The 25,192-nt window shown below is 39.7% G+C and overlaps 1 protein-coding gene across 5 annotated transcripts; it reads right to left on the bottom strand.

Annotated features, from left to right (window-relative positions):
• Positions 1 to 855: 855 nt before the first annotated feature.
• Positions 856 to 22,934, bottom strand: lrsam1 (leucine rich repeat and sterile alpha motif containing 1). 5 transcript variants are annotated; one of them, XM_034602775.1, is made up of 26 exons: positions 22,641 to 22,926; positions 21,365 to 21,555; positions 19,841 to 19,983; positions 19,559 to 19,615; positions 18,082 to 18,126; positions 17,861 to 17,938; positions 17,545 to 17,613; positions 17,368 to 17,452; positions 16,946 to 17,067; positions 16,632 to 16,722; positions 15,315 to 15,424; positions 15,163 to 15,192; positions 10,713 to 10,835; positions 9,890 to 10,029; positions 9,750 to 9,794; positions 8,739 to 8,809; positions 7,775 to 7,874; positions 7,566 to 7,653; positions 7,380 to 7,454; positions 6,488 to 6,568; positions 6,074 to 6,169; positions 5,462 to 5,560; positions 5,246 to 5,377; positions 4,639 to 4,705; positions 3,195 to 3,403; positions 856 to 1,686 (listed from the first exon to the last, which is right to left on the bottom strand). In XM_034602775.1, exons 3-26 carry the CDS (start codon positions 19,910 to 19,912, stop codon positions 1,564 to 1,566), a joined length of 2,208 nt encoding a protein of 735 aa, XP_034458666.1. In that variant the 5' UTR covers positions 19,913 to 19,983; positions 21,365 to 21,555; positions 22,641 to 22,926; the 3' UTR covers positions 856 to 1,563. The 5 variants fall into 5 exon arrangements, with proteins under 5 accessions (XP_034458666.1, XP_034458667.1, XP_034458665.1 ...); XM_034602776.1 differs by lacking the exon at positions 21,365 to 21,555 and having other exon boundaries at positions 19,841 to 19,990; XM_034602774.1 differs by lacking the exon at positions 21,365 to 21,555.
• Positions 22,935 to 25,192: the final 2,258 nt, after the last annotated feature.

Here is a 25,192-nt window from a genome sequence, read left to right as displayed (position 1 = left end):
CAGTACACTTTAGACTTTAAGAGCATCCATTAGCTTTTAGTAGTCTGGAAAATAGTTTACCTTTCTCCAGAACTGCAGATACACAGAGGGTTCTGACCATTCTGACAGACAAACAAACGTGAGCACCAACTTAAACACAAACCATTTAGTGGTTTCATCTTTAAAATAACCTCAGTAGTCAGTAGGGCTAGAAGTACCCCCCCCCAGACTGTAACCGCTCAGATGGACATCCTGTAGTATAATAAATATATATATATCAAATAATAATAGGCATGAGCTCATATAGAGACCTCTTCACACATCATTCATTTACAGGACACTCGAAAGTGCTGAATATTCCAAATAAAATCCCATATTTAATCGCAGGAGCATGTGTGGAGGTCGAAGATTTGGGCCGTACTTTGAGAATAAAAGGCTCAAACTGTAAAATCTCGCTGAAGTTTCAGGGAGAGAGGCTGGTACCACAAAACAGTATTTCTGATGTCTGTGCTGTGTACACCCACGTTTCCAAACTACATACAGTACATCACACATGGACATACTGTTTCTGAATGTCAGGAGACATTAAGCAGTTAATGTCAATTGGGGGGGTTCTGGTAGAATTTCTTTTCTTACTGTTTTACGGAATTTTATTTTTACTTCCAACTTAGGCAGTATATACAGTAAATTCACACATATATAGATATACATTATATATGTATACTTAAATATAAGATATATATGTTTATTTTAGCCATTTTCTGTGATCTTAAAATTACTTCTAAGTTCTTCATTCTTCATCCCTTTTTCCAACAATTAAAATGCAAACTCAGCTTCCTCTTCATACTAACTCACTGTTATTATTATAGTCAGTTGTTATTGTATGCTACTTTTTAATAAGCTGACAATGTACGTACATATTGGATATTTATACATGTCTTTGTTTCTGATTACCACACAGTCATACGGTAAAACATTGTATTAGTAATTAGATAAGGGTGAGTAAGGGTGTTAATAGGACCCAAGCAGATAGTTTTGAGTGCTTTGATCAATCCATAGTGTGGTGGATGTCAAGAATAGATCAAAAAGAGGAGAAGCTTCTTTTGAAAATGAATTTGCAGTCAAGTCATCACGATATCCCACCACGATATCCCACCAAATAACACAAGATAAGTAAAGATAAGTACAGAGGGACCTGGACGAACTATCAGTAGATTCTGTCTAAGTTGCCTTAGTCAACACATGTTACTTTGGTTGAAGAAACAAGTAGTATTGTTTGAAAATAATAACATTTTAGAAAAAGGCACATATCAGTTGAGATAAAAATTCTACAAACAAAAGAAACAAAAAAATAAAACAGGCTTGGATTACCAGTAAAATAACACCATTAAAAAATTCTATTCAAACTTGTTTCTTAATAAACATGAAAAAGAGGTTTTGGATTAAAACAGGAACGTTTTGCTTGGCTCTTCACAATCCAGCTAATAGTTTTTCTATATAGGAAGAGGTTTGCTCACAGCAGCTTCATGACCATGCATAAATAAAGGGTGTTGCCGTCGGTGAAGGGCAGCAGCGCAGCTGGTTCTAGCTGTGGTAGAGTCGTACATGCTGCGATATGTTGCTGCGACACAAAGGGCAGTTCTGCAGAGCGTTGCTGCACACCTGACAACAGCAAACATGACCACAGGGCAGGAAGATGACCTGAGACTGGAGAGAGAAAACAATCAAGTCAGTCGCATGCAACAGTCTGTACATGGCTGCTAACATTTAATATTTGTACTTAATTACCACTTCTTTTGTCACAAAGATTTTCAAAAGGGAGAGCATTTTTCTGGAGTTTCGGATGAATTTTAAGGCCCGATCTTTTTTATCCCTTAAAAAAGTGTTTAAGAATAGAGAATGAATCCAGTTTCATCTGGGAGTTGTCGGCCTTAACAGAACTCTACTCAGCCTCAGCAGATTTACCAATGCTGCAACAAACTTGACTGACTGACAGCTTCTTTGACAGACAGTCCATTGTAAATACTGTAAACAGTCTCTTCTATAATAACTGAACATAGATGTTGTCTTTTCAAGTTGGTTTTGCTGACTTGAGTTTTTTGAGGCCGCTGGGAGCAGATTTCTTTTTTCTGTGTTGGTCACACTGGAGTGAATTGAACAGAGTTGGGTTTGCAGGCAAAACTAAAGCTCTTTTGTAGAATGGACAGTGGATTAAATGACTCAGACCCACTAGTGTTGGTTGCTTCCCTGAATCAGGGTCAGTTTGTTTTTGTTCTCCTGCTTTTGATGGCAGAGTATTTAACTACTGTTATTTGTGTTGTTATTGATTTGGGTGATTTGACAAAACTTAAACTGTTACCTGTGGTGAAAGAGAAGCAATTCTTAAAATAGTGATGATCATAACGGTTTGATTATGAATGTGAAAATATGAATGATTGGAATACGCTGTTTAATTGACCTGTGGTAATGCTCCAGCTCTACTTCAGAATTATTCTTTGGTATTAGTAAGTCCTCCTCAATTAGGTCTACAATATATGTCTTTTATATTGTTTGTGTACTGGACATTGTGTGCAGTGCTTTTGATAGACAGTTTAGAGTGAAGTTAGAAAACTTTGTGTTTATCTTACCAGGTTTATGTGCAATGAAGATTTTATAGTCAATGTTTTTCAGAAATCGAAACACAATTTGCTTTTTTTCTGTTCGTGTGTGTGGCTTTTATTTTTAAGTTTGAATGATTAACTGCACTAACTATTTTTTTTATACATGACTATTTAGAGGTCTGTTAAACAACCGACAATCTACAGTCCCAAGTTCACAACTTTTCAAAATAAAAGATCTGTAATTCAGTTAGATAGAGAGCAATGCAGAAACAAAACGTAAGTTTAAATTTTTATTTTAAAGACAAATTGCCAAATATGAAGTGATTCTATGAATGTTGTTGCCATGACAGAGATCAGCACCTGTGCTGTGTTTTGGTGTCTCAGTCGAATATGGTAAAATAAAATAAAAATGTGTCCTTGGTTTGACCCAGTTGTCTAACCCTGCTATTTTTATCTGAGGACGTAGAAGACATTTTTAACTCCACAGACTGAAGGCACACTGCCCTGCCCCACTGATTGCTACAGAGCACTGGTCACTTGTTTATTCAATTTCTATTAATATTTGTGTCCAAATTGCACCAAATAATACAATAAATTGCATAAATTTTGTCTTACCTCTTTCTCCATGCAGACCACACACTCAGAGCTCCCCGGTCCCTCCACGGGGCTGGGTCCTCCCGGAGTGACAGGGGTTCCTGGGGTGAGTGGTGGGCTGGGGATCTGGGCAGCCGATGTACTGGGAAAAGCAAGAGGGGAGGGAGGAGATGGAGCTGTGGGGATGACTTCTGCTGCCTCATCCTGAGGGACCACCTTACATGCACCTGCTAAAGGAGAACATAATCAGTGTCCTGACTGAGGTTAACAGTTCTAGATCTGTTCTAAAAGACACAGAAAGCCAATGCAAACTTAAAGGGATAGTTCACCCAAAAATGATAATTCCCTTATTATCTACTCACCACTATGCCGATGGAGGGATGGCTGAAGTGTTTGAGTCCACAAAACACTTTTGGAGTTTCAGGGGTAAACAGCATTGCAGCCAAATCCAATACAATTGAAGTAAATGTCGGATAACAGCTGACATTTAGGCTAAAAACATGGTGTAAATGACACTGTTTTGAGTCGAAATTGAATGACGGGGCTAATGGACACTTGGATGACACCACAGGAGCAGTATGGAGGCATTTTATGTATTTTTTTCAGTTGTTTTAATGCGTTTGAAGAAGTGGACACCATTTACTTCAATTGTATTGGATTTGGCTGCTACGCTGTTTACCCCTGAAACTCCAAAAGTGTTTTGTGGACTCAGACACTTCACCTACCCCTCGATTGGCATAGTGGTGAGTAAGAACAGCAGTGTTTTGAACCCATTGTAGATGTGCAGTGTTGTTGGTACATAGACTAGAACAGAGACAGAGTTCCTACGCATTTCCCATTAAAGAATTCCAGACATTTTCAAACTTTTCAGAACATTTTTCAGACCATATTTGACACCTGAGTAAACAAAGTAGATATACATTATCTAAATAAAATCCAACCCCTAACATGTATGTTTTTGATTCTGCCATTCACAAAGTGTTCAAAACCCCTTCATTGACTTTTTACTTTTTGTTATGTTGCAGTCATTTGATAAAATCTTCATCTATGACTATATCTGAATCTATAGATGTAGATAACTTCAGACCAGGCCTCTTATCACAAGTGTGAAGTTTGGGGCTGATTGGACAAAGGATATTTGAGTTACAAAAACATCCTGTTTCAGGACATAAAAAAATTTGTGACGACATCTTGGATGCACAGATTGGAATAAAAAGTCACTTCTGTAAACTGTAGCGGCAGCATCAAACTACATTAATGTTAATAAACTCTGTGCTCATGTTCCTGTTGTCTCATTTCATCCTATGACTATTTGCTGGTGCCGCTTGTATCCGGCATGTTGTGTGTTCTTACGATTGTTTTGTGACCAGTGTGGCCACTGATTGATTCTTTGCTTTGTCAAGCTTTGTTGCCAAGTGAACAACAGTTTTGTAATCTATAATGATGTAGAATGTGTGTACAGTACCTTCTGGTTGGTGTTCCTTGGCCCAGTTCAGAAGAGCTTTCTGGATTCCTAACTCATTAATGCCAAGCTGAAAACAGATAAATATACACTACTGATCATTCTGCACAATCCTCATTAGAATTCATCTTTTGGGTGAATGTAAACCCAACACTGACTAAACTACTTGTGGAATTTTAGAAACATATACAAATATAAAACAGCTACACATTGAATGAATTGTGCTTGAAGACCGCTGGCTGCTGTGCTCAGAGCACCGAGAGTGAACCACTAAAGTTAAGTTGCAGGAAAGAAAACCTAAACAATGAGCTCAGAGACAAACTCCATAGGGGAGAAAGGAACAGCAGTTAAGTGATGATTCACTGCAGGGTTTTCACTACAGGCAATAACTTGGTGGTCATGTGATCAATTTTTATCAAATAAATTTAGATTATAGCCACGTTAAGTTAACTGCTTCTAACAAATACCACTACAGCTTGCATTGGCAGGGCAGATCTGTTACTAATCATGTCTAAATAAGTTCAAGCTGATGACTATTATGTGGTCGAATATCTCTGATGTCAGCGTGGGTACTGCTGGAAATATGTTAGTGATGATGTTGCACACAGACCTTCTTGAGGTCAGAGGAGCTCATGTGGCGAAGGGCCTCAGTTGTCACTCGATGATGAGCCAGGATGGGCAGGTAATGTTGAGCCGCCAGTTTACACAACAGGTTCACCAGCTCTTTCTCAACGCCCGCTTCCTACAACAACATGACAGTTTTACAATAGTACGCTCATGCTTCACATGTCTCTGTGTGTCAGTAGTGTCCTGCTCTGTACTGCACCTGCATTCGCAGTGACAAGGGCTTGGCATCCAGCAGCCTCTGATACTGGATCATCCAGTAGTTCTGCTGGTTCGACTCACACTTCTGCTCCAGCTCCACCTAGAAAACATACAATGATTACTGGTCTCTTTCAACCATTCTCCCCCTGAATGGCAGAGACAACAGGGGAGATGGGATCATTAACATTTTAGTTCAGATGGCCACTGGGTAAAGGTGAATATGAAATCCATGTAAACATGAAGAAATAGAAATATGTGAGCAACTGATGATGCAATGGAGAAAAGCATGAGGAAATGCTGTAAGAGATTGAGTTAGTGAAGCTATCATCATAAAAGGCACAGTGACCCTCTCAAAACAATCGCTGGAGTCAGACACAGAGCCGGGTTCTGTTTAAGATTTCTCCCTGGTGAAAGGGAAGTTTCCCCCGCTACTGTCACCAAGTTCTTGCCCACTAGAGAATGTCAGGTCTCTGTAAATAATGCTCTCAAGAATACAATCTTGACCTATTCCAAAAAGTGCCCTATGATAACCTCTGGTATGATTTGGCACCATATAATTAGAGCTGAGTTGACATGTAGTCTACATTAGTGACCTCCGAGGCTGTTTCCTCACCAGAATCTGCCGCAGCTCCTGCTCTCTCTGCTCCCTCTGCTTCAGCAGCTGCTGCAACAAATCAGTGAGAGCTGTGCGCTGCTCCACCAGAACCTCCTGCACATCCATAAACACACACCAACCCGTGAGGTAGAGTAACAACACAGTCATTAGTAAATGTTGTTAAAAAGGCTAAAAATGAAACTGTCTCTGATATCATTCGTATATTTACTATTATCACCCAATTTAAATTACATTATCTTTGCAATATCCCTTTACTTCTCATGCATTTCTTCAACATCAGCGTGCACATTAGTGTTGCCATGGAGCAATGACATGGAAATAACCAAAATTATATAAATAGTAATCAAGAGAAGGAAGAAAAAAAAATCTGGTAAATGTGGGAAGACAGAGAAAGGAGATGTTGACACCCACCTGCAGGTTCTCAGCATCCAGGTTGCGTTTTTTAATTTCCAGTTTAGTCAGTTGCATTAATTCACCCTCTATGAGCTTGATCTGGGGACAGAGGAGAACCAGACATCAAGCTAACAGGGAAACGGACATGCTGCTGCATTCAGAGTCAGGAATGATCCTCTACCTTTGTGAAATAGTATACAGGGCTTTTGTGTGTGCAAATCTGAGCACTGAAATGTAAGACTATGAGTAAAAATGTATTAGATATCTGCAGGCTGCTGATGGCATCAAGGAAAAAAAACAAAGAAAGAATTTATAATAATAGGCAGTGTCTGCAGTTCATTTTCACCAAAAACAAATCTATCTCTCCTAGCAGACAAGAGTTTGCCACCAACATCTCCAAATGAGGTTGTTCGATTTCCCTAAATCTACATTAGCTGAATGTTTTAGACACTTGGAGGTTTACTTTTAAATGATGTCACTGCAGTTTCCGGGTGAAATGTAATGACTGACCCCCCCAACAATGGATTTCATATTTTAGGGTAATAATAAGGTACACTATTAGTGTATAATATTATTGATATCTGTCACTTTTAAAAAGAGATATCATTAAAACCATGCAGAATATTAAACTGAAGAATTAAATGCATAATTTATCCTGTTAGTAGATGAAGATGGTTATGATAATAGTATAGTTACTTTAAATCCCTCTAGATCTGAAACAATTCGTCCAGATCCTTTTATTTATAGGAAAAGTAAGCAAAAAGTATATTATATCAAATGAGTCTGAACAAAAGCTACATTGGGATGTCTTGAAAACTATGAGAGCATGTTGAAGTTGTTTAAATAGTCTTGGTCTGACGCTTGACAGATTCGACCCTGACACCACCCGTCTCCTCCCATCCACACAGACCTCGTTGCGGATGTAGCCGTGTACAGCATCTTTCTGCAACTGCAATGCCTGGAACGCAACTTTCTGCATCTCCTCCTGCAGAGAACAAGCGGAGTTCATTACAGGTCATTGAGCCTGGCTGCAGAAACAAGGCACAACTCTGACTCACACCAAGTTAGATTCAGGAAAATGTCAGGCATCACATACCTCTTGCAAGATGTGAGCAATGGCTTTAGACTTGTCCAAAGCTTGGAGGGACAGCATCTTATCGAACCTCTTGTCCAAATTCTCCATACTGTTAAAGAACAAGGAAAGATGAAACACACAGGAAGTTTACAACATGTTTGATCTGTTAGGTCCACATGTTACCATACATCTGCTCAGATCTGATATCTGGTGTGTTTTGGGGGTTTGACCTTCTATTGGCCTCAGAGACCAGGCTCTGTCTGCGACAGTCACTGGCTTCCTGAAGGAGGTTCATAGCACAGGTGTATGACAGCATCTTTTGCATGGCCGCTTCAAAAACAGAGAAAGAAGAGAGGGGATGAGCAGATTAAGATTTTGGAGGAAGAGAAAACATTGTGTGAAGGAAGAATAGGGAGAGAATACAACGAGACAAAGAATAAGAAGTTAACATTAAGAGCTTGTAAAGAGTTTGGCGCATACTGGATTTTTGAGGAAGCTTTTTTAGATTTTAACACTTGATTAAACAAAGAGGTTGTTTGGCACTGTAAAAGGATTGGCGCAGCTGCAAATCAAGTTGCAATCAAACGAATCTGTAGCAGGCTCTTAAGCTGAAACAACAGATACAGGGAGTGGAGACAATTTACGAAACCGAGCCAAGGTGAGAGGGAGAATGAAGAGAAAAATAAAGAGAAGAGAGAGAATGGTATTGACATTCAATCCAACTGCTAGTTGTGCGCATAACCTAGATACAATAACCAGTGGTGTCTGTGTGCCTGTCACACAGGGTGCAGATGAGAGCATGATGGGTGCTCACTTCACAAACTGACACAGTTTGTGGTTCTATTGAGTTGTACTTCATTAAACAAACCAGTGTTTCTATTATCATGTCCAGGTTAGATAACAGGAACCCCTCTCTGTGTAAGGCAGAGTAAAACAGCACCGCACACTCCATTCTCCATATGATCATACAGTTGAATAAACGCGTCTCTATACGATTTCATTAGAAAGTGAACAAACTACATAAAGGTTTATTAGACTGCATTCGTTTTAGCTAGATGTAACTATAACTGAGTGTATACATTGTTTTGAGAAATCAATTATTACCAACAACAAAGATTTGTTAGTGTGTTGATGAACACGCTAATAAACAGCTGCTCCAAATGTAAGTGAAGGTTTGACAGACAAGCTGCTCACCTGCCACCTCCCTCTTCCTCAGTGAAGTGGCCTCTTCCTGTGTGATGGAAGTCAGATGCTCCATACGGATCCTGTATGGGGAGTCAACATTTTTATAATAATGGTTTATACCAGTAAACACGGTGCTAGATGGCTGAAAAGAAAACCATTGTGAAATGTAGAAAAAATATAATTAAATTCCTTTACCACAACTAATGTAGTGTGTGTGTGTGTGCGTGTGTGTCAAATTTGGAAACAAGTATCAGATTAGACACTGTGGCAGACCGCAATACACAATGATACCCCTAAACTCCAGTTTAGAAAGCTACATCAGCAGACCTGAGGTTGTCACATGCTCTGAGCAAAATTCTTACATCAGCATGAAACCATGTGACCAACACAACCACGTTCTTCATCTCAAGGTACAGCCGAGGCTGATACAAAAATGCTGGACAGGTTTAAATTTCCATCACCATAATTAATCCTGAGGGGGACATGAACGTCTGAACCAAATCAAATTTTCATCTATCCAATAAACATTTCACTCAAGCCAGTGCTGCTTTGGTCTTTTAGTTTTACCATGAAGATTGAAGACATTAGTTTATTTGTTGATTCAAACACTGTAGGCCATGGTTCAAAAACAGAACGTTTCTACAGTGATGAGAAAAGAACAACTAGAATGTCTCACTCTGTTGGATTTGTTGGAACTGAAAAAACTTGACTTGTGGTTGTAAGGTGGTGTAGTTCTTTGCTCACAAACTACCTTATACAAGTACTGCCATCTAAGCTCAGATTCACCCAAGGAAAGTTTGAATATCTTTTCACTGTGTGTTGTGTCAAAGTTTGTCTTATTTAAGAGTAAGATTTTAAAGCTTCCAGTGTGCCGACCCTGCATTTTTATTTTCCGTTCCCTGGAAAGGACTTACATGCAAAGTGCTCTGTACACATAGTAAATCTTGAAAGTGAATGCTGCCATGTGTGCGATTGTCTCCTTCTGTATCTTTTTGCTGTAATATCCATCTGTCCACTTACCGATCTTCCTCCATGGCTTGAAGAAACTCTGTGCTCTTTTTCTGCCTGGAAAGACAGAAATAAATAAAATGTAGTCAGCAGAGATGCATCCGTGGACCCTGTTTTTGTAAGCAAACACAGCCACTTCTGTCAGGTCTTACCGCTGGTTGTCCATCAGCATGTTGCTGATACGGCTGCTGATGCCGTCTTCAGCTTGTCTCACTTTTTCCAGCACCAGCAGCCTCTCGGCCTCCTGAGCCCTCTGCTGTTGGCTGACTCCATGCTCCAAACGCTCCTGCTCCTACATATCAGACATATAATACACTAATGTGTAAAGTCTGAAATCAACAGAAACCTGTTTTTAAAAGGAACTGATTAGAAAGACCTCTGTAAGTGGTAGTAACTTCAGTGGGTACTTTGAGACTAGCTGACTAGCTTTTTGTTCTTCTTCCCTGTCAATAGCTGGTTTAGCGTCAGGTATCAGGCCATTAAGGTAGTTCCAACAGAGAACAGCCACAAGTAGAAACAAAAACTCCACAATAGACTATAAAACATACCAAAAACAATACCCATGTAAATATATGTATATAAATTTAGTTTTTTTGTTACAAATCCTGTGATAAAAATAAAAACAACAATGAATGTGTTGTTTGTATTGTGTGAATATCCTAAAAAAGCCTAATTCAGTGCCATAGAGCTCTATAGAGCCATTTTTGGACATTATTTTTCAATTTGTCATTGTCTTCAGTGCGAATAAATGTGACACAGGTTTTGATCTTCTCATGGGATTTGCTTACTAAAGGGTTTAAACATAAACTTAGGTGTGCCTTATTTTGTGTTGTGCATTGGGTTTTTCACCCTTTTTATTATGTGACATGTTTGTTGTGCTTTTCGCTCAAAGTTGTTTGAGTGCAAGCATCTGAGGGCACAGACTATGAACAGGAGAGCACGACTCATAAACTGCACACAGATTATGTAGTGTACCTGTCGAACTGAGTTGAGTACGTTTTCCTTGTGGGAGGTGTTCATGAGCACAAGCTGGGTATGTTCCTTTTGCCTCTCTACGAGGTGCCGCTCAAAGGCCAGTTTCTCCTGCTGCTTCTGATCCTGAAGAATGGAGAAACATGTCAGTGTCGATATATTGCATTCACACGCTTTGCTGTTATCTTGTACTGCAGCTGCTCAAATGCTCAACCAGCAAAATACAAACTCAATCTCCTCTGATCAATTCTGTGTGTAAACTGCCACTGAAACAACAAACAGCTGTTCAAGAAACATTTCGCACGACCATCCACTACTCCAGTGTTGACTGATGGGTAGGCGATTGATGTCACCCTTGACTTAGTTCCTATTACTATGGTTCCACCTACACAGATACACCCTCTACCCAGCTTGGACCATCTAATAACAATTCGAACATCTCGGCCAGACAAAGCAAGCAACAAGCAGCACCAGCTCAGTCCGTCTCTATCACCCACATTTTTACACATAGATCTGGCAAACGGAACACACATGGACACAGAAAATAATCTGGTTAGGATTCGGACACTATCACCTGCCCAGTGTAACCCCCTAGACGGGCACTTTTTCATGTTAGGTCACTCTCCTGTAAAACTTTTGTTTTAAATTACTTAATCTTATCTGCAAATCAGTACTTTTTGTTTTTAACCAAGTCTTGGCTACACCCCAATGACAGCAGCGTCCTCGTTGAACTCTGCCCCCTTTTTATGATTGTTTTAACCGATTTAGGAGTTATGGACTTGGGAGTGGACTTGTGAATTGTAATAAATTCAAATTTAATCAAACATCTACCCCCCCGAGTTTTCTTCCTTTGAGATTTTATCATTAAGGTCCTTGTGGTGTTAATTTACCATTCCCCCTTATTTTTTCTTAATCTAGCCTTGTGATAAACCACAACAAAGTTGTTCTTTGAGGAGATTTTAACATCAACATTAATGACCCCACCAATTTGTTTGCCAGTATTTTTTTTTATGTTATTGACTCTTTTATCTTTGTACAGCATATGTCTGTCATACATACAAGTGGTCACATTTGATTTGATTTTGGACATTGCCATTTCTGACCACAAATGTATTATTTTTACCTATAACAAAACGCCTCAAGGTTTTGTGCAATTTTGAGTCAGTACACTGTAGAAACCCTGACAACTCCACACCTAAATGATTAAGTAGACCTCTTCAGTGATTATTTCTCCACTTAAGACCAAAATTGAAGGAAATTGTAAACTGCAACCCTAAATAAATTGAGCACTCATCGCTATAAAAGAGAGCAGAAAGGCAGAAAGGAGATGGAAGACAACTGGTCTTCCGGTCCACTACAGTATGTGGCTATGAAGGAACTTATTCAACACTATAATACACTGGTGAAAGACTCAAGATCTTTCTTTAATCAACGCAATACCAGGTTTTTATTCAAGTCCACTGATTAATAAATCCCAAACCTCAAAATATACCTGTTGAATTCTGATGCTGATTGTGACAAATCTTTAACACACTTTATAAAGTGGAGTCCATCAGGGTCAATATAACGCCTTGTTTGCATTTCATTGACAAACAGTTCATCCCAGTTTCCCTAACCAAAATTTTGAAAATAATGTCTCACGTGAAGGTATCCTCATGTCCACTAAATATTCTGCATACAAAGCTTTTTATTGATGTATTTGAAACAATCGGGCCCTGATTGCTTTCCATTTCTTACAGCTCTCTATCCCTTGGCTGCATCCCAGACTATTTGAAAACTGCTCATGTTCAACTGTTCAAACTGCAGACCAAGTTCTAAGTAACCTTATATTCCTGTGGCTAAGCAGCTCCTTGATGGTGTGGAAGGAAATAGCATTTGTTAAATCATCCGGTCTGGTTTCCATCTGCATCACAGCACAGAGACTGTTCTTCTTCAAGGTACTAATGACCTTTTAATGACCAATGATGCTGGCATGTGTTCTATTCTCATACTCCTTGATGTGAGTGCTGCTTATGATACAGACGATCGTTGCATTTTATTGGATAGACTGAGGAAATGGGTGGGATGGACTGTTACTGCACTGAATTGGATCAAATCCTACATATCAGACAGAAATTCTGCATACCTGTTAATAATCACATCACTTCACTTGCTACTGTCAAGTATGGGATACCTCAGGCGTCAATTATTGGACCAATTATAATTCATTTCTTTATGCAGCTCTATCATCCTGTTAAGCCCACTCAGTAGGATGAGTTCTTTACAGTAGTGCCTTGTGGATGTAAGAAACAGGATGTCTGAAATTCTTGTAATTGCCCCAGTAGTCATGTACTGTCATCAACTGGAGACCTGTCTACTTAAATTTGATTGTAATTAAAGTTTTGCGCATCATGACATTAAACTTATACCAACATGTTTTTAAATCAACTAAGGAACATTGTCAGAATTCGCCCTATGTTACAGAAACTATTTGACATGCTTTTATCTCATCTTGCCTGGAATACTGCAACAGCCTTTATACATGCCTTAAAGGTTCAGTTTGTCAGATTTAGATACCCCTCCCCTCACCCTCCCCTTTCAAACACGAAAGAGAACCTGTCGTAGCCTTCAGTTATTCAAAAGGTGTTTAGTTGGTCCAGTCTGGGCTACTGTAAAAAACATGGCGGCCTCCGTAGAGAGGACCCTCTCCTGATGTAAATACAAAGTATTTAAATATAAAGGGCCCATTCTAGGGTAAAGAAAAAAAAAACATTCTTAAAATTTAAATGATTAAACTCTAGTGAAAACATCACAAGGATTATTTTATATTAAATTTCTGCTAATAGATCCCTTTCACCTAAATCTTACATACTGAAAATCTGTAGACTGTCTTCACACTGTACAGAATTCAGCTGCCAGGCTTTTAACCAGAGTAAACGGGTTGGAACCCATCAGTCCGGCTTTAGCCTCTTTACACTGGCTTCCAGTATGTTTTAGAATTGATTTTAGAGTTCTTTTGATTACTTACAAAGCACTTAATCAAAGTATTTTGCGCATCTTTTATCGCCATACAACATTGCTCGCACTTTGAGATCCTCTGGCAGGGGCCTTTTACTGTACCAGACAGAGATTTTGAAATAAGAGCTCCAAGGTGTTCCGTGGAACCCTGCCCATGGAAATATGGCAGCTTACTTTGAATCAGAGCTTAAAATGTACTTGTATTGCACTGTATTCCCTGATTTAACCTAATTCTAGGTTTTATTATTGTAATGGGTGGTCTTGCTTGACTTTGAGCATTTTGATTCTTTTATTTATTATTTTATGGCCGTTTTAATTTTGTTAGGTTATTTTTATGTATTCTTACTTTTGAGTCTTTCTGTGAGCCTGAAGACCAAAAAAATTGTTCTCCAAATAGTTCCAGTCTGGACTATATCAATAATAAGTAACCAAGAAGCCTCTGAGGAGAATTATATAATTATCACATTATAATTCAACTTTGCACTTCAGATCCCTACAGTATCATCAGTAATGTCCAAGCTGGTAATCTCTGTCAGACCTCATATCACTTTGACATTACTGACTCAATCTGGCTTGAAAAACATCATCCGTCGAACACACAACCACAGTTTTACAAGCTGGTACCTGAAGTGTATTCCCTTGCAAAATGTGTTTTGGGTGTTCAGATTGAGCTTGACCATATGAAAGTAAAGGTGTGAATGCACCCTAGACACATACAGTAGAGGACAGGTTGTGATCTGATCGGTGAAACCATCACTCTGAGGTGGTCAGAGATGCATTGTGACCACGCTGAACACAAGTGTGAATGCAATTGCCTTTTCAACAAACATACAACTACACGGGCAGATATAATTATAAGACCAAACTGCTCTCAGTTTGGTCCAATGAGAGTCACCGATGAGATGGCTACCAGCTTCTCCTATCAGTTTATTGCTGCTTGTTTGTTGTGTAAATACATACTGGGATATGGGGTAGAAGGTTTATCACAGTGTTCTTACTGCAAACAGGTGCCTGCTGCTGCAGTCCTTGCTGATGAGTGCAGTAAGACTGAAACCAAAAACTGGGCTTAAAGATGCTAAAAAGCTGCGTAGAGCTGGAGGAAACTGCACATTTGTTTATAATTTTCTGAGGCTCTGTCACCACAAGTGGCAACTCTCACAATATACAAGATAGGTGCAGCTTTAAGCACAAGTGTGAAGTTTCATTTACTGTTTTCTCTGTCACCTTAATACAACCATTGCCAGCTTGTGTGGCATTGATGTCTGCAATGAGACCTGTCTTGTTGGTGGATAAAATCATAAAAATCACAAAAGATTATTGTGCTGGAGGAAGGGGACTTGTCTAGGCTATATTTAGTTTACAGGACGGGACAAAGCAAAATTACCCATGTTCACAACCTGAAAAACTACTATCAGATTGAAATCTGATGGTTATTGAGGCAAGTGGAGTCACACACCTTTCTCTTCTCGTAGTCACTGAATTTGTTCTGCAACAGAAAGTGAGGAAAGTTTAAATAACAGTCTGACAACAGAAAGCAGTTTAGCAGCAATAAAGTATAGGTCCATGTTAACAGCTCTACAGTAAGCCATACACATGTACCTCACGTACCTTCCAGGCCTCCTCCAAACCATCCCACTCGTCACAGTTCTGTTTGTCACAGTCATTCTCCAGCACTGGCAGGAGGTACTGGGATGGTGGGCAGTACTCCTCTCCCAGCTCTGAAAAGCACATCAACCAAGGAATCCACCACAAGTCTGTTGTCAAACCTGTCGGATTTGGCGCTATACAAATAAAACTTTATATTATATTATATACATATACACACTCACCGGCCACTTTATTAGGCACACCGGTTCAATTGCTTGTTAACCCAAATAGCTAGTCAGCCAATCACATGGCAGCAACTCAATGCATTTAGGCATCTAGACGTGGTGAAGACGACTTGCTGAAGTTCAAACCGAGCATCAGAATGGGGAAGAAAGGGGATTTAAGTGACTTTGAACGTGGCATGGTTGTTGGTGCCAGACGGGCTGGTCTGAGTATTTCAAAAACTGCTGATCTACTGGGATTTTCACGCACAACCATCTCTAGGGTTTACAGAGAATGGTTCGAAAAAGAGAAAATATCCAGTGAGCGGCAGTTGTGTGGACGAAAATGCCTTGTTGATGTCAGAGGTCAGAGGAGAATGGGCAGAGTGGTTCGAGATGATAGAAAGGCAACAGTAACTCAAATAACCACTCGTTACAACCAGGGTATGCAGAATACCATCTCTGAACGCACAACACATTCACCTTGAAGCAGATGGGCTACAGCAGCAGAAGACCACACCGGGTGCCACTCCTGTCAGCTAAGAACAGGAAACTACAATTCGCACAGGCTCACCAAAATTGGACAATAGAAGATTGGAAAAACGTTGCCTGGTCTGATGAGTCTCGATTTCAGCTGCGACATTCAGATGGTAGGGTCAGAATTTGGCGTAAACAACATGAAAGCATGGATCCATCCTGCCTTGTATCCATCCTGCCTTGTATCAACGGTTCAGGCTGGTGGGGGTGGTGTAATGGTGTGGGGGATATTTTCTTGGCACACTTTGGGCCCATTAGTACCAATTGAGCATCGTTTAAACGCCACGCCTTGTTGAATCTATGCTACGAAGAATTAAGGCAGTTCTGAAGGCAAAAGGGGGTCCAACCCGGTACTAGCAAGGTGTACCTAATAAAGTGGCCAGTGAGTGTATATATATTGTATTGCTTATATATGAAATTTTTTTTTGTTGGAGAAAATTGGTTTTCACTAGGCAGATATATCTTAAAACTGCAATTATAAGTTATTTATCAACTAAAAATAGCATAAGGAAAATAATGATCTTAAGTCAAAAACCACACAGACTATGAAGTGTGTGTGTGTGTGTGTTTGTTTGTTCACCTGTGCATAGGAAGCGTTGAATGCTCTCTGTGCCTTCTGAGCACACAGATGCAGGTGGGTAGGTCATCATGGCAGCATCAAGTGTAAAGCTCTGTCACAGTGTACACACACACACACACACACACACACACACACACACACACACACACACACACACACACACACACACACACACACACACACACACACACACACACACACACACACACACACACACACACACACACACACACACACACACACACACACACAGTTTGTGTAAAACCATATCTAGATTTACATCTTTCTGCAAATGTGCGTCCAAGAACACACACCTCTAGCGTGCGGATGTAGGCCAGAGGTTTGGGGAGCTGGACACAGTTGTTATCACTCAGGTCCAGGGAGCGCAGACTGCTCAAAGAGCCAACTGATGACGGCAGCTCACTGAGAAAGTTACCTATTATATACAAAGTGATAAAGTATGTTATGATGATAGCAATTGATAAATGTATTGTTATGTTATATATATATATATATATATATGTAAGGGACAGGTAAAAGTTTGTTTCTTCTTCTTGCTCCTTTTTTATTCAGGGAATGTTTAAAAGTGTATGGTTTTGTTTTGTAAAATAGTTTTAGGATTACACTGAAATTAACAAAATAAACTAAACAAAAAAATAACATAACCAATGTCATTTCACTTGTACATGGCCTTGTGTACTCTCACTAGTGGACAAACAAGCAGTTAGCATCATACCCTTCAAATTGAGTGTCTGCAGAAGCTTCAGGTCCCCGATGGAATCTGGCAATACCTTTAAACGATTCTTCTCCACATTCAGAATCTGACAGGACACAAAATGACCGCAAGCAGCTGAGCAACATTTGTTCACATTCATTCTCTTCGTATCATGAGTCAAGTTCAGAATGACGTTACCTGCAGTGAAACCAGCTTCCCAATGTCTTCTGGCAGCGATATGATCTTATTTTCATGCAGATCCAAAACCTTTGGAGGCAGACAGACTGAGTCACTCATGCTTAATTCATTGATCTGGCATTGGTCAGGGATTTTTTTATCCAAATATAAATATATAAATCTATATGTATTAAAATATTGTACATTTTCTATCATTAAATGTTTGCTTAAAAGTTGACTATTAGAAAGGAGGTCCTGCTCTGTGTGGAGTTTGTAAATCATACAACACTGTCATATTCTTTCATTTCTCATCATGCTTGTGTCTAGTTTACACTACCTTTAAAGTGGCCAGGGAACGGATGTCACATCCTTTGGGCAGCATTGACTTCAGCTCATTGTTGTGGAGGATAAAGACCTGTAGGAGAACAACAGAGGAAATGTCTGTCTGACTGGTCAACCACATAAACTGACACCGATATTAGTAATAAAGTACTTATTACATACAGTGAATAACAAATACATAGCCAGTAACTTTGCAGCTGCACAGTGTATCCTTACCTTCTTCTGTAGAACCTTGCACATGGAAAAGGCACTTGAGGGAACCTGCAACAGAGCACACCTAAGATGTCATCATCTGTAGAACTAACCACACACTAATAAATACAGAATTTATTAGGGTTTCTGTTGCAGATGCAGCAGTAATGTGTAAAATGGAATCTTCAGTTGGAGGGACTAAGATGCAAGGAATCACTTTTTGTTCTCTCCTATGAACCGTCATATGATTGGACATTTTGTTTCAGCTGGATCAGCTGTCAGTCGGCTTCAACGGCTCTTTGGTGACTTTTGATTTTTTCCATAGTGTATGCACTGTCCAAATACCAATAAGGGCACACACCCACTTAACCATATCAAACATCTATACATTCATTAAAAACATACAATATGTATTTATACTATGTTCATATTAATCAAGGAAGAGAGAGGGGCTGAGCATATCACTGTGCTGCATGCAGCTCTACAATAAACTTAAATGGAAAAGATTTTGAAGAGATAATCAATATGTGGTGGAAGCAGCTCCCCTCACAAATAAATCAATTCATGTGAAACACTTAGAAGGATAAACAATATTTTCCGTTCCCTACAGCTACTTTAGTGCTGCATTGAACTTTTCAGATTTCCCAAATGATTTTATGCTGAAGTTGGGGCACACATTGTATTATCCACAGCAGCAGCAGCAGAGTATCAGTGTATTGTCTTTATTAGTGACATCACTGCTGTCCCATAAAATCGCTCTTCACCTCCACATCAGTAACAAACACCTCGATGTCAGTTTCAGAAAGTTTTGCTTCCTCTTCTCATCGCTTGATGCCGTGACTCTGTCATGACTGGCCGTGGAAACCCACTGGTCAGCAGCACAATTTAATATTCATGACGTGCTTTGCATTGACCATTTATGGTTGAAAGTGGGCGTGTGCAGGGCGGACTTGAAGGCAGATCCACGTACGAACGTTTCCAGGTGGACTGTGATTTATAAAGTGAACATTGCGTTCAGGTGTGCGTGCGCACGGTTTTATAAATCTGAATTTTCTTGTGCGTAAGCCATTTCCGGCTTTTGTGCACACGTACACTTTTAGTGTGAATCCCATGCACTGTTTTATAAATGAGACCCCAGGACACATATACATGCACAATATTAGTGCCCAGTCACACATTAGTAAATGTGAATATTACCGGTCAAAGTTCACTAAAGTTCAAATCCACTCAAAGCCAAGCTGCGGTTTGCCTTGCCCCAGGAACGAACAATTTTTTGGCCTCCTAGCTCGCATGGATAGGAAGTGAACCGGAGGTGAAGATTCGCCACTTATATTTTGCATATGTTTGACCGGACTCCATTCAGACCTGGTATTAACCATCCATCCTGGGTGATCCTATCACAAGTGGACAGCTCGAAGAGATCCCATCTCTCAGACCACATTTTGTTCTTTACTGCAATCAGTAATGCTTGTCTCACAACTGTTCACAGTCACATACTCACATCTGAGAGCTCACAAGCTGAGATGTCCAGGATGTCATCGGCACCCGCCTCCTTAGACTGAGGAGCAAGGAATCAGAATTACTGGGTTTGTTTGAAATAGAGGTCCTATTATTTAGAGATAAAGGCAATAGTTATGTGAACTAAAATGTTATAAAAAAGCTCTGTGCTTTGGTGATAGATTTTCATGGATGAAAAAAATATAATCTCATAAAACTAATCACAAAAAAATGCTGCTAAGTGAGGCAGTGACTGGAGGTTATCTGGTGGACACATACTGCTTACCCGGCACAGCTGATATTCCAGTCTCTTTTGGGAGTCATCGCTGGGCTTCCTCTTCCTGAAGAACAGAGGCATTCTGCGTCTTGCTCCTCTCTCTGCCTACTGGCTTTCCCTCCTGCCCCTCCACTGCACTACAGGAGCCGCCCCTGACGACTTACAGAGAGTTAGGAAAACATGACGACACCGCATAGCACACTGAGAAGTAACACAAATCTTAGACCTCCGCAACTGTTCATTGCATATCGTCACCTTCCTAAAATAATGGCCTAAGTTATTTTTTGACAAAAATGAATTTTTTTTGCCTAAATCATCTCCTCATGATGCTGGCCACCTCTGGTAAAATCGCCTACATCCTCAGTTGAACAGATCATGGGATTCTACCCCTGTAGAATAATGGCCTATGTCAAGAGTGTGACTTAGGCCATTTTATTTTGCCTAAGTCAAAAGACAATGTGACTTAGGCAATTTTACAAGCTTTTCAAGATGGCGGCTGCATCAAATAGAATGAAAATCTACCAAGCCGCAGAAGTTATTTCCATGATTCAGGGCTCGTCCCCTATTGGTAAGTGATGAGGTTTACAATAATATAGGCTAGGCTATAAATATTGCATAATTATTTAGTCTTTTTATTCAGTCTTTTTAGTCAGCATTTTAGTCAGCAAAATAGCTAGGTCCATGAAGCTAGCATTTAGCAAAGAGTGGAAAAGCTCCAGAATCTGTGGCTGTTACAAGTGATAGGCATTCTGTTAACTCTTTTCTGTCTTTTCAAACAATATTTCATCTACAGTTTTTGTCTCATTTTTTCCACATTACATGATCTAATTAAGAAAGATTTGAATACCGTATTGTAATCTAACAGCTAGAAAGTATGTGTATAACAAAAAAATTACAAAGGATCCTCTTTACAACAGCTTGTGCGTCCCTAGGGGATCCCTGATGTAGCTTAATACAAGTGACCACGAGGCAATGAATGTTTTTCAGAAGGATCACACATTTGTGACTGTACACCTCAAAGGGTTGAAATGTTTTTCCTTTTTGGTAGGAGATGCACTTGACAATTCTGATACCGATCAGGCCTCATCCACTGAAAATGACAATGGGGCAGTCGAAGAGATGAAGCAGCATGTACCAGGCCAAGACTCTGTTTCAGATGGAGCAGACAATACCTTAAACACTCCCGTTGATGTTGTTGAAGATGCCAAGCAGGCACATCCACACCATGAAGAGGATATATCTGATGATGATGATGTCATAAGCGATCCAGACTATACCCCATCCTTTGAAGGTGTGACCAGGACCATCCAGAAACTCAAGGAGATCAAAGTCAAACACAGAAATACCTTGTTGCAGGGCACACACAAATGGAGTGTGACAGCATGCATAGTACTATTGAACGCAAAATAGTTACGGATAACTTCACCCCGACTTCACTACGTCATCATACTCCAGACTGCAAGAATCAGGCCATCCCCTTACCATGTGAAGGTGCTCAAGCATGATGAGTTCCTGAAAATGAATGGATCTTACTTCATTAGCATCAGACCAGGCAAAAAGCTGGAGATCTGACTGTGCATCACTTGCGGGCTCTTCAGTTTAGCAGTGAATGCGAGGTCCATTTCAAGCTGTCCTTCTCAGAGGACTCTGCGTGGGAAGCACTGCCACAAAGGGTACAGGTGCCAAATGAGCTGATAGCATGGATAAGAATGTTTCCATGTGCTCTGCCAATCAAGGAGAGAAAGTTCCAGGACCTCCAGTCAATGAAACACGTCATGCCCGTTGTGTGTCATCACTTCTTTGACAATTTGCCACATTAATAGGCATCAGTCCAGAACCCAGCAAAGAAGAGCTGGAGGGAGAACTGAGGAGATGCACATGCCTCCCCAGCATTATGTTTAGTTAGTTAGTTAGTTATGCTTTATTGTTGACAGAGTTGAAGGTTTAAAATTGCTCATTTATTCCTCTTATGTTACATAATTGACAGACATTGTTATTAGTATGTCAATAGTCATCTATTGTCATAACCTTTTTGAGTGAAATTATTAATAAATATCATATATTCAATATTTGGTAAATTTGTGTTTTCTGAAAAACCTGAAAAAATGACTTGGGCCATTAGTTTAAGAGGGTGACAATATATTAAAATACAATTTATTTACTCATTTTCATAGTTCTGTTGTGATTTCAGATTGCCCCAAATGGTTTTATGCTGAAGTTGGGGCACTTTGCCTGAAATAAAGAACATCTCTAACACCATGTGTAGGAAATAAAACATCACTGCCAGGGGGGGGCAAGTAGTAGTAATTAATTCATGTTTAGGGTAAAGTGCTAACAACATTTATTTCATGACAATGTCCATGGATCAACAGCCCTCTGCTCTGACTGTCAAAATATCGACAAAAAGGTGAAGTAAGTTCTGTTGTACACTGTTTACTGGATGCTTTAGTGATAGTCTACAGTAGTGAAATCAGTTGTGTTGTATACTGTTTACTGAAAGCAACATGGGCGCTGTATTTGTGGGTGTGGGCAGGGGGTGGAGCGTTACCGTAAATTGCGTAGCTAATGTCTGACAGCGTAACAAACGCGCACGTTAGTAAAAGATTATCCTCATGCACTTTTCACCGCATACCAGCCGCTCTTAATGACAGGGACGGTATGTTTAGCTTCCCGACGACATCTTCCTCTCCTGACTGCGTCTCACAAACAGCTGATGACACCGTCACAATGTAAACTATAAGCCACATACTTTAACAACACTACACCTGGCTATGGAGGTAAGGTAAACTAACCCATGTCTAATACTCACAGGCCTTGGTGTTGTTGTTGTTGTTGTTGTCCCACTGCTCCTCACTCCAATGAGTTAACGGTTAGTCCGTGATGTGCTAACGCTAAGGGCTAACAGTTAATGCTAGCTGCTGATTGGCCGAGTAAAGCAGAAGGCGAATCGAAAGGTTTCTTCCTGGTTACTGTCATGGACAGAAAGCTACAGACAGCAGTGCGTCCCGTGTGAGCGGTGTCCAGACTCTGTGTACAACTGATCACTTTTTCATAGGAAGGCTGATGTCTTCTTTAGTTGTTCGTCGACTGTAACTAATGTTAGCTATAAGCTGCATTTCGCCCTCTGCTGTACGGAGTGTGCAGCATCGCCATGTGATACATGTCTCAGCCATATTCCAAATACAAAGAATGACGGTAAAACTGTACTCTGGCTTTCCTTTTGTTTTCATCGAAACCAACTGATTCACACGTTACTTTGATTTCAAAGGCAGCTTCCTGGAAACTACTTCTTCTGTGGTTGTACTAATGTCCATATTTAAGTTTACATTCCCTAGCAGAAAGATCTGTCAACAAATGTTTTTAATGGACTTGGGTCAATCACATTCCTCTCAATATTGAGCCATGGGGCAGAGGTATTTCTATCAAATCAATTTAATAAGTGACAAAAGGTAACAGATACAGATCCAACCTTAAAATACAGTTTAAAGTTGGGTACTAAGATACCCCTATATATACACAATATGTTTTCTCCACATCACATTTGTGGTTTATGTTGTCACTGAATCATTTGCTCCTGCTTTGTGTGACATAAAATGAATGTTCATTCTTAATTTTCTAATTCCTAATTTTCCTTTTAAGTAATTCACTGCATGTCAACAATCAGGTAGAAAACTAAAAATATGCAATAATCAAGATTAGTGTTTATGAGGGAACATTGGCATAAGAATGTACCAGAGGCAACACATTTTGGCTTTTATGGCCAAATTTGTTACCAAATGTGTTGTAATCTTTGTACATTAAGCCTTATAACCACAGCTTTCTTGTATGTATAGACTGGTTGCTGTCTGAAAAAAATTTAATTATGTTCCTAGTTTATTTCATAATAATCTACAAAGTTATTTGTAGCCACCAGTTGACAAATATTCTGGGTGGCCCATGAACCCCCAGCGATTTTCCTATTTGGCCCACATGCTATTGAAGTTGAATAGCCCTGCCCTGATACAATTTTCTTTCTTTTCAATCCATCAACCAACCAACCAGCCACTCAAATTGTATATGTATAGCCCATATTCACAAATCACAATTTGCCTCATAGGGCTTAACAAGCTGCAACACCCTCTGCCCTTAACCATCAACTAGAGGGAAAACTACCAAAAAACCTTTTAAAAGGAAAGAAAGTGTAGAAACGTCAGAGAGAGGTACATGGACGGACAAAAGTGCAATAGATATAACAGATGACATAAAAAGACTGTGTCTAACATAAATGGAGAGATATAGCAATGTCCAAAGCATGACCACAATTGACAAAGATGAAGGGAGGGGGGTTAGCAAATTGAAAACATTTTTTGGGGATATGAGACTACTGCAGAGTGCAGATTAAACCGTTTCTGTTTCACATGTCTGCCTCAGCATGAGAATCAACTTTGTAGTTTAGCAGTTTATCCACCAGAGGTCACACTTTACACATTTTTGTTGCAATCGAGTGTGGAAGATATACATTCAAAGTTCCTGCATGTGGTTATAATAACTAACTATTCACTATAGGTTTATAAATAGGCAGTTTGTCGTGAACTTATTTTTCATATTATGGCATCACAAAAAAAATTCTACAGTTTTCTTTGAACCATCAGTATTGTTTCGATTGAAACCTGCAAAATTATTTATTTACTACTCTAGGCAGAAAAACAAGATGTCCATATATTATCACCTTAAATTTGATTTGACAGTTAGCCAACATCTGCCTGTTTACACATTTAGAAAAACATGGAGCAATATTTCAATTCATTTGGGGTAGTTTCTCTACTCCCTTGACAAATCTGACTCCATTGTTCTCTCTCTGTTTGGTTTTACTCCGGTCTCCACCAACTCGTGTGAGAAGTTTCCGACTTTTTGGCTTCTAAATGCTTCACTAGGTTCACCAGTTTGTCACTAACTGTGTGTCTGTGCTGTTTGTCGCAGGGCTGATGGTGTGCAGTGGGTTTCTTACTGAACCAGACTGCCTGCTCTAGTTGAATACAGTTTTCTCAATTGACCAAAACCAAAACAATGAATCAAATATAATGTGGAAATGTATACAACTATTTAGATTACTTTCACTCTTAGCTATATAGTTTACCTCCAATCACAGAATCTAACTGTATGAGCAGCTACAGTTTCCATGATGCAGTCGGGAGCACGGTGTTGACAATTGCAGGTCAGAGTTCAGACCCACCCTTCACTCCTCTCCAGCTCCGCCCACTAGTCCAAATATGGTATTGTGCGGCTTCAAAAAGCCCAGATGGCACTGGCAAAAATACAAACTCTTCAAAACATAGACTGTATATAAAGATGGATGATGTGTATCCACTTCCTCCCACTATC

Source organism: Hippoglossus hippoglossus, chromosome 12 (genome assembly GCF_009819705.1).
Source record: "Hippoglossus hippoglossus isolate fHipHip1 chromosome 12, fHipHip1.pri, whole genome shotgun sequence".
Classification (NCBI taxonomy): Eukaryota; Metazoa; Chordata; class Actinopteri; order Pleuronectiformes; family Pleuronectidae; genus Hippoglossus; species Hippoglossus hippoglossus.
This window is presented reverse-complemented; position numbering and strand designations above follow the sequence as displayed.

Excerpts from the sequence above, each read along its gene's own strand:
- lrsam1 (XM_034602775.1), bottom strand. The coding sequence starts at position 19,912 with ATGCCTCTGTTCTTCAGGAAGAGGAAGCCCAGCGATGACTCCCAAAAG. Across the intron at positions 19,616-19,840 it reads TGGAATATCAGCTGTGCCGG|TCTAAGGAGGCGGGTGCCGA; the intron begins GTAAGCAGTATG and ends CTTGCTCCTCAG. Across the intron at positions 3,404-4,638 it reads CAAGGAACACCAACCAGAAG|CAGGTGCATGTAAGGTGGTC; the intron begins GTACTGTACACA and ends GTTCTCCTTTAG.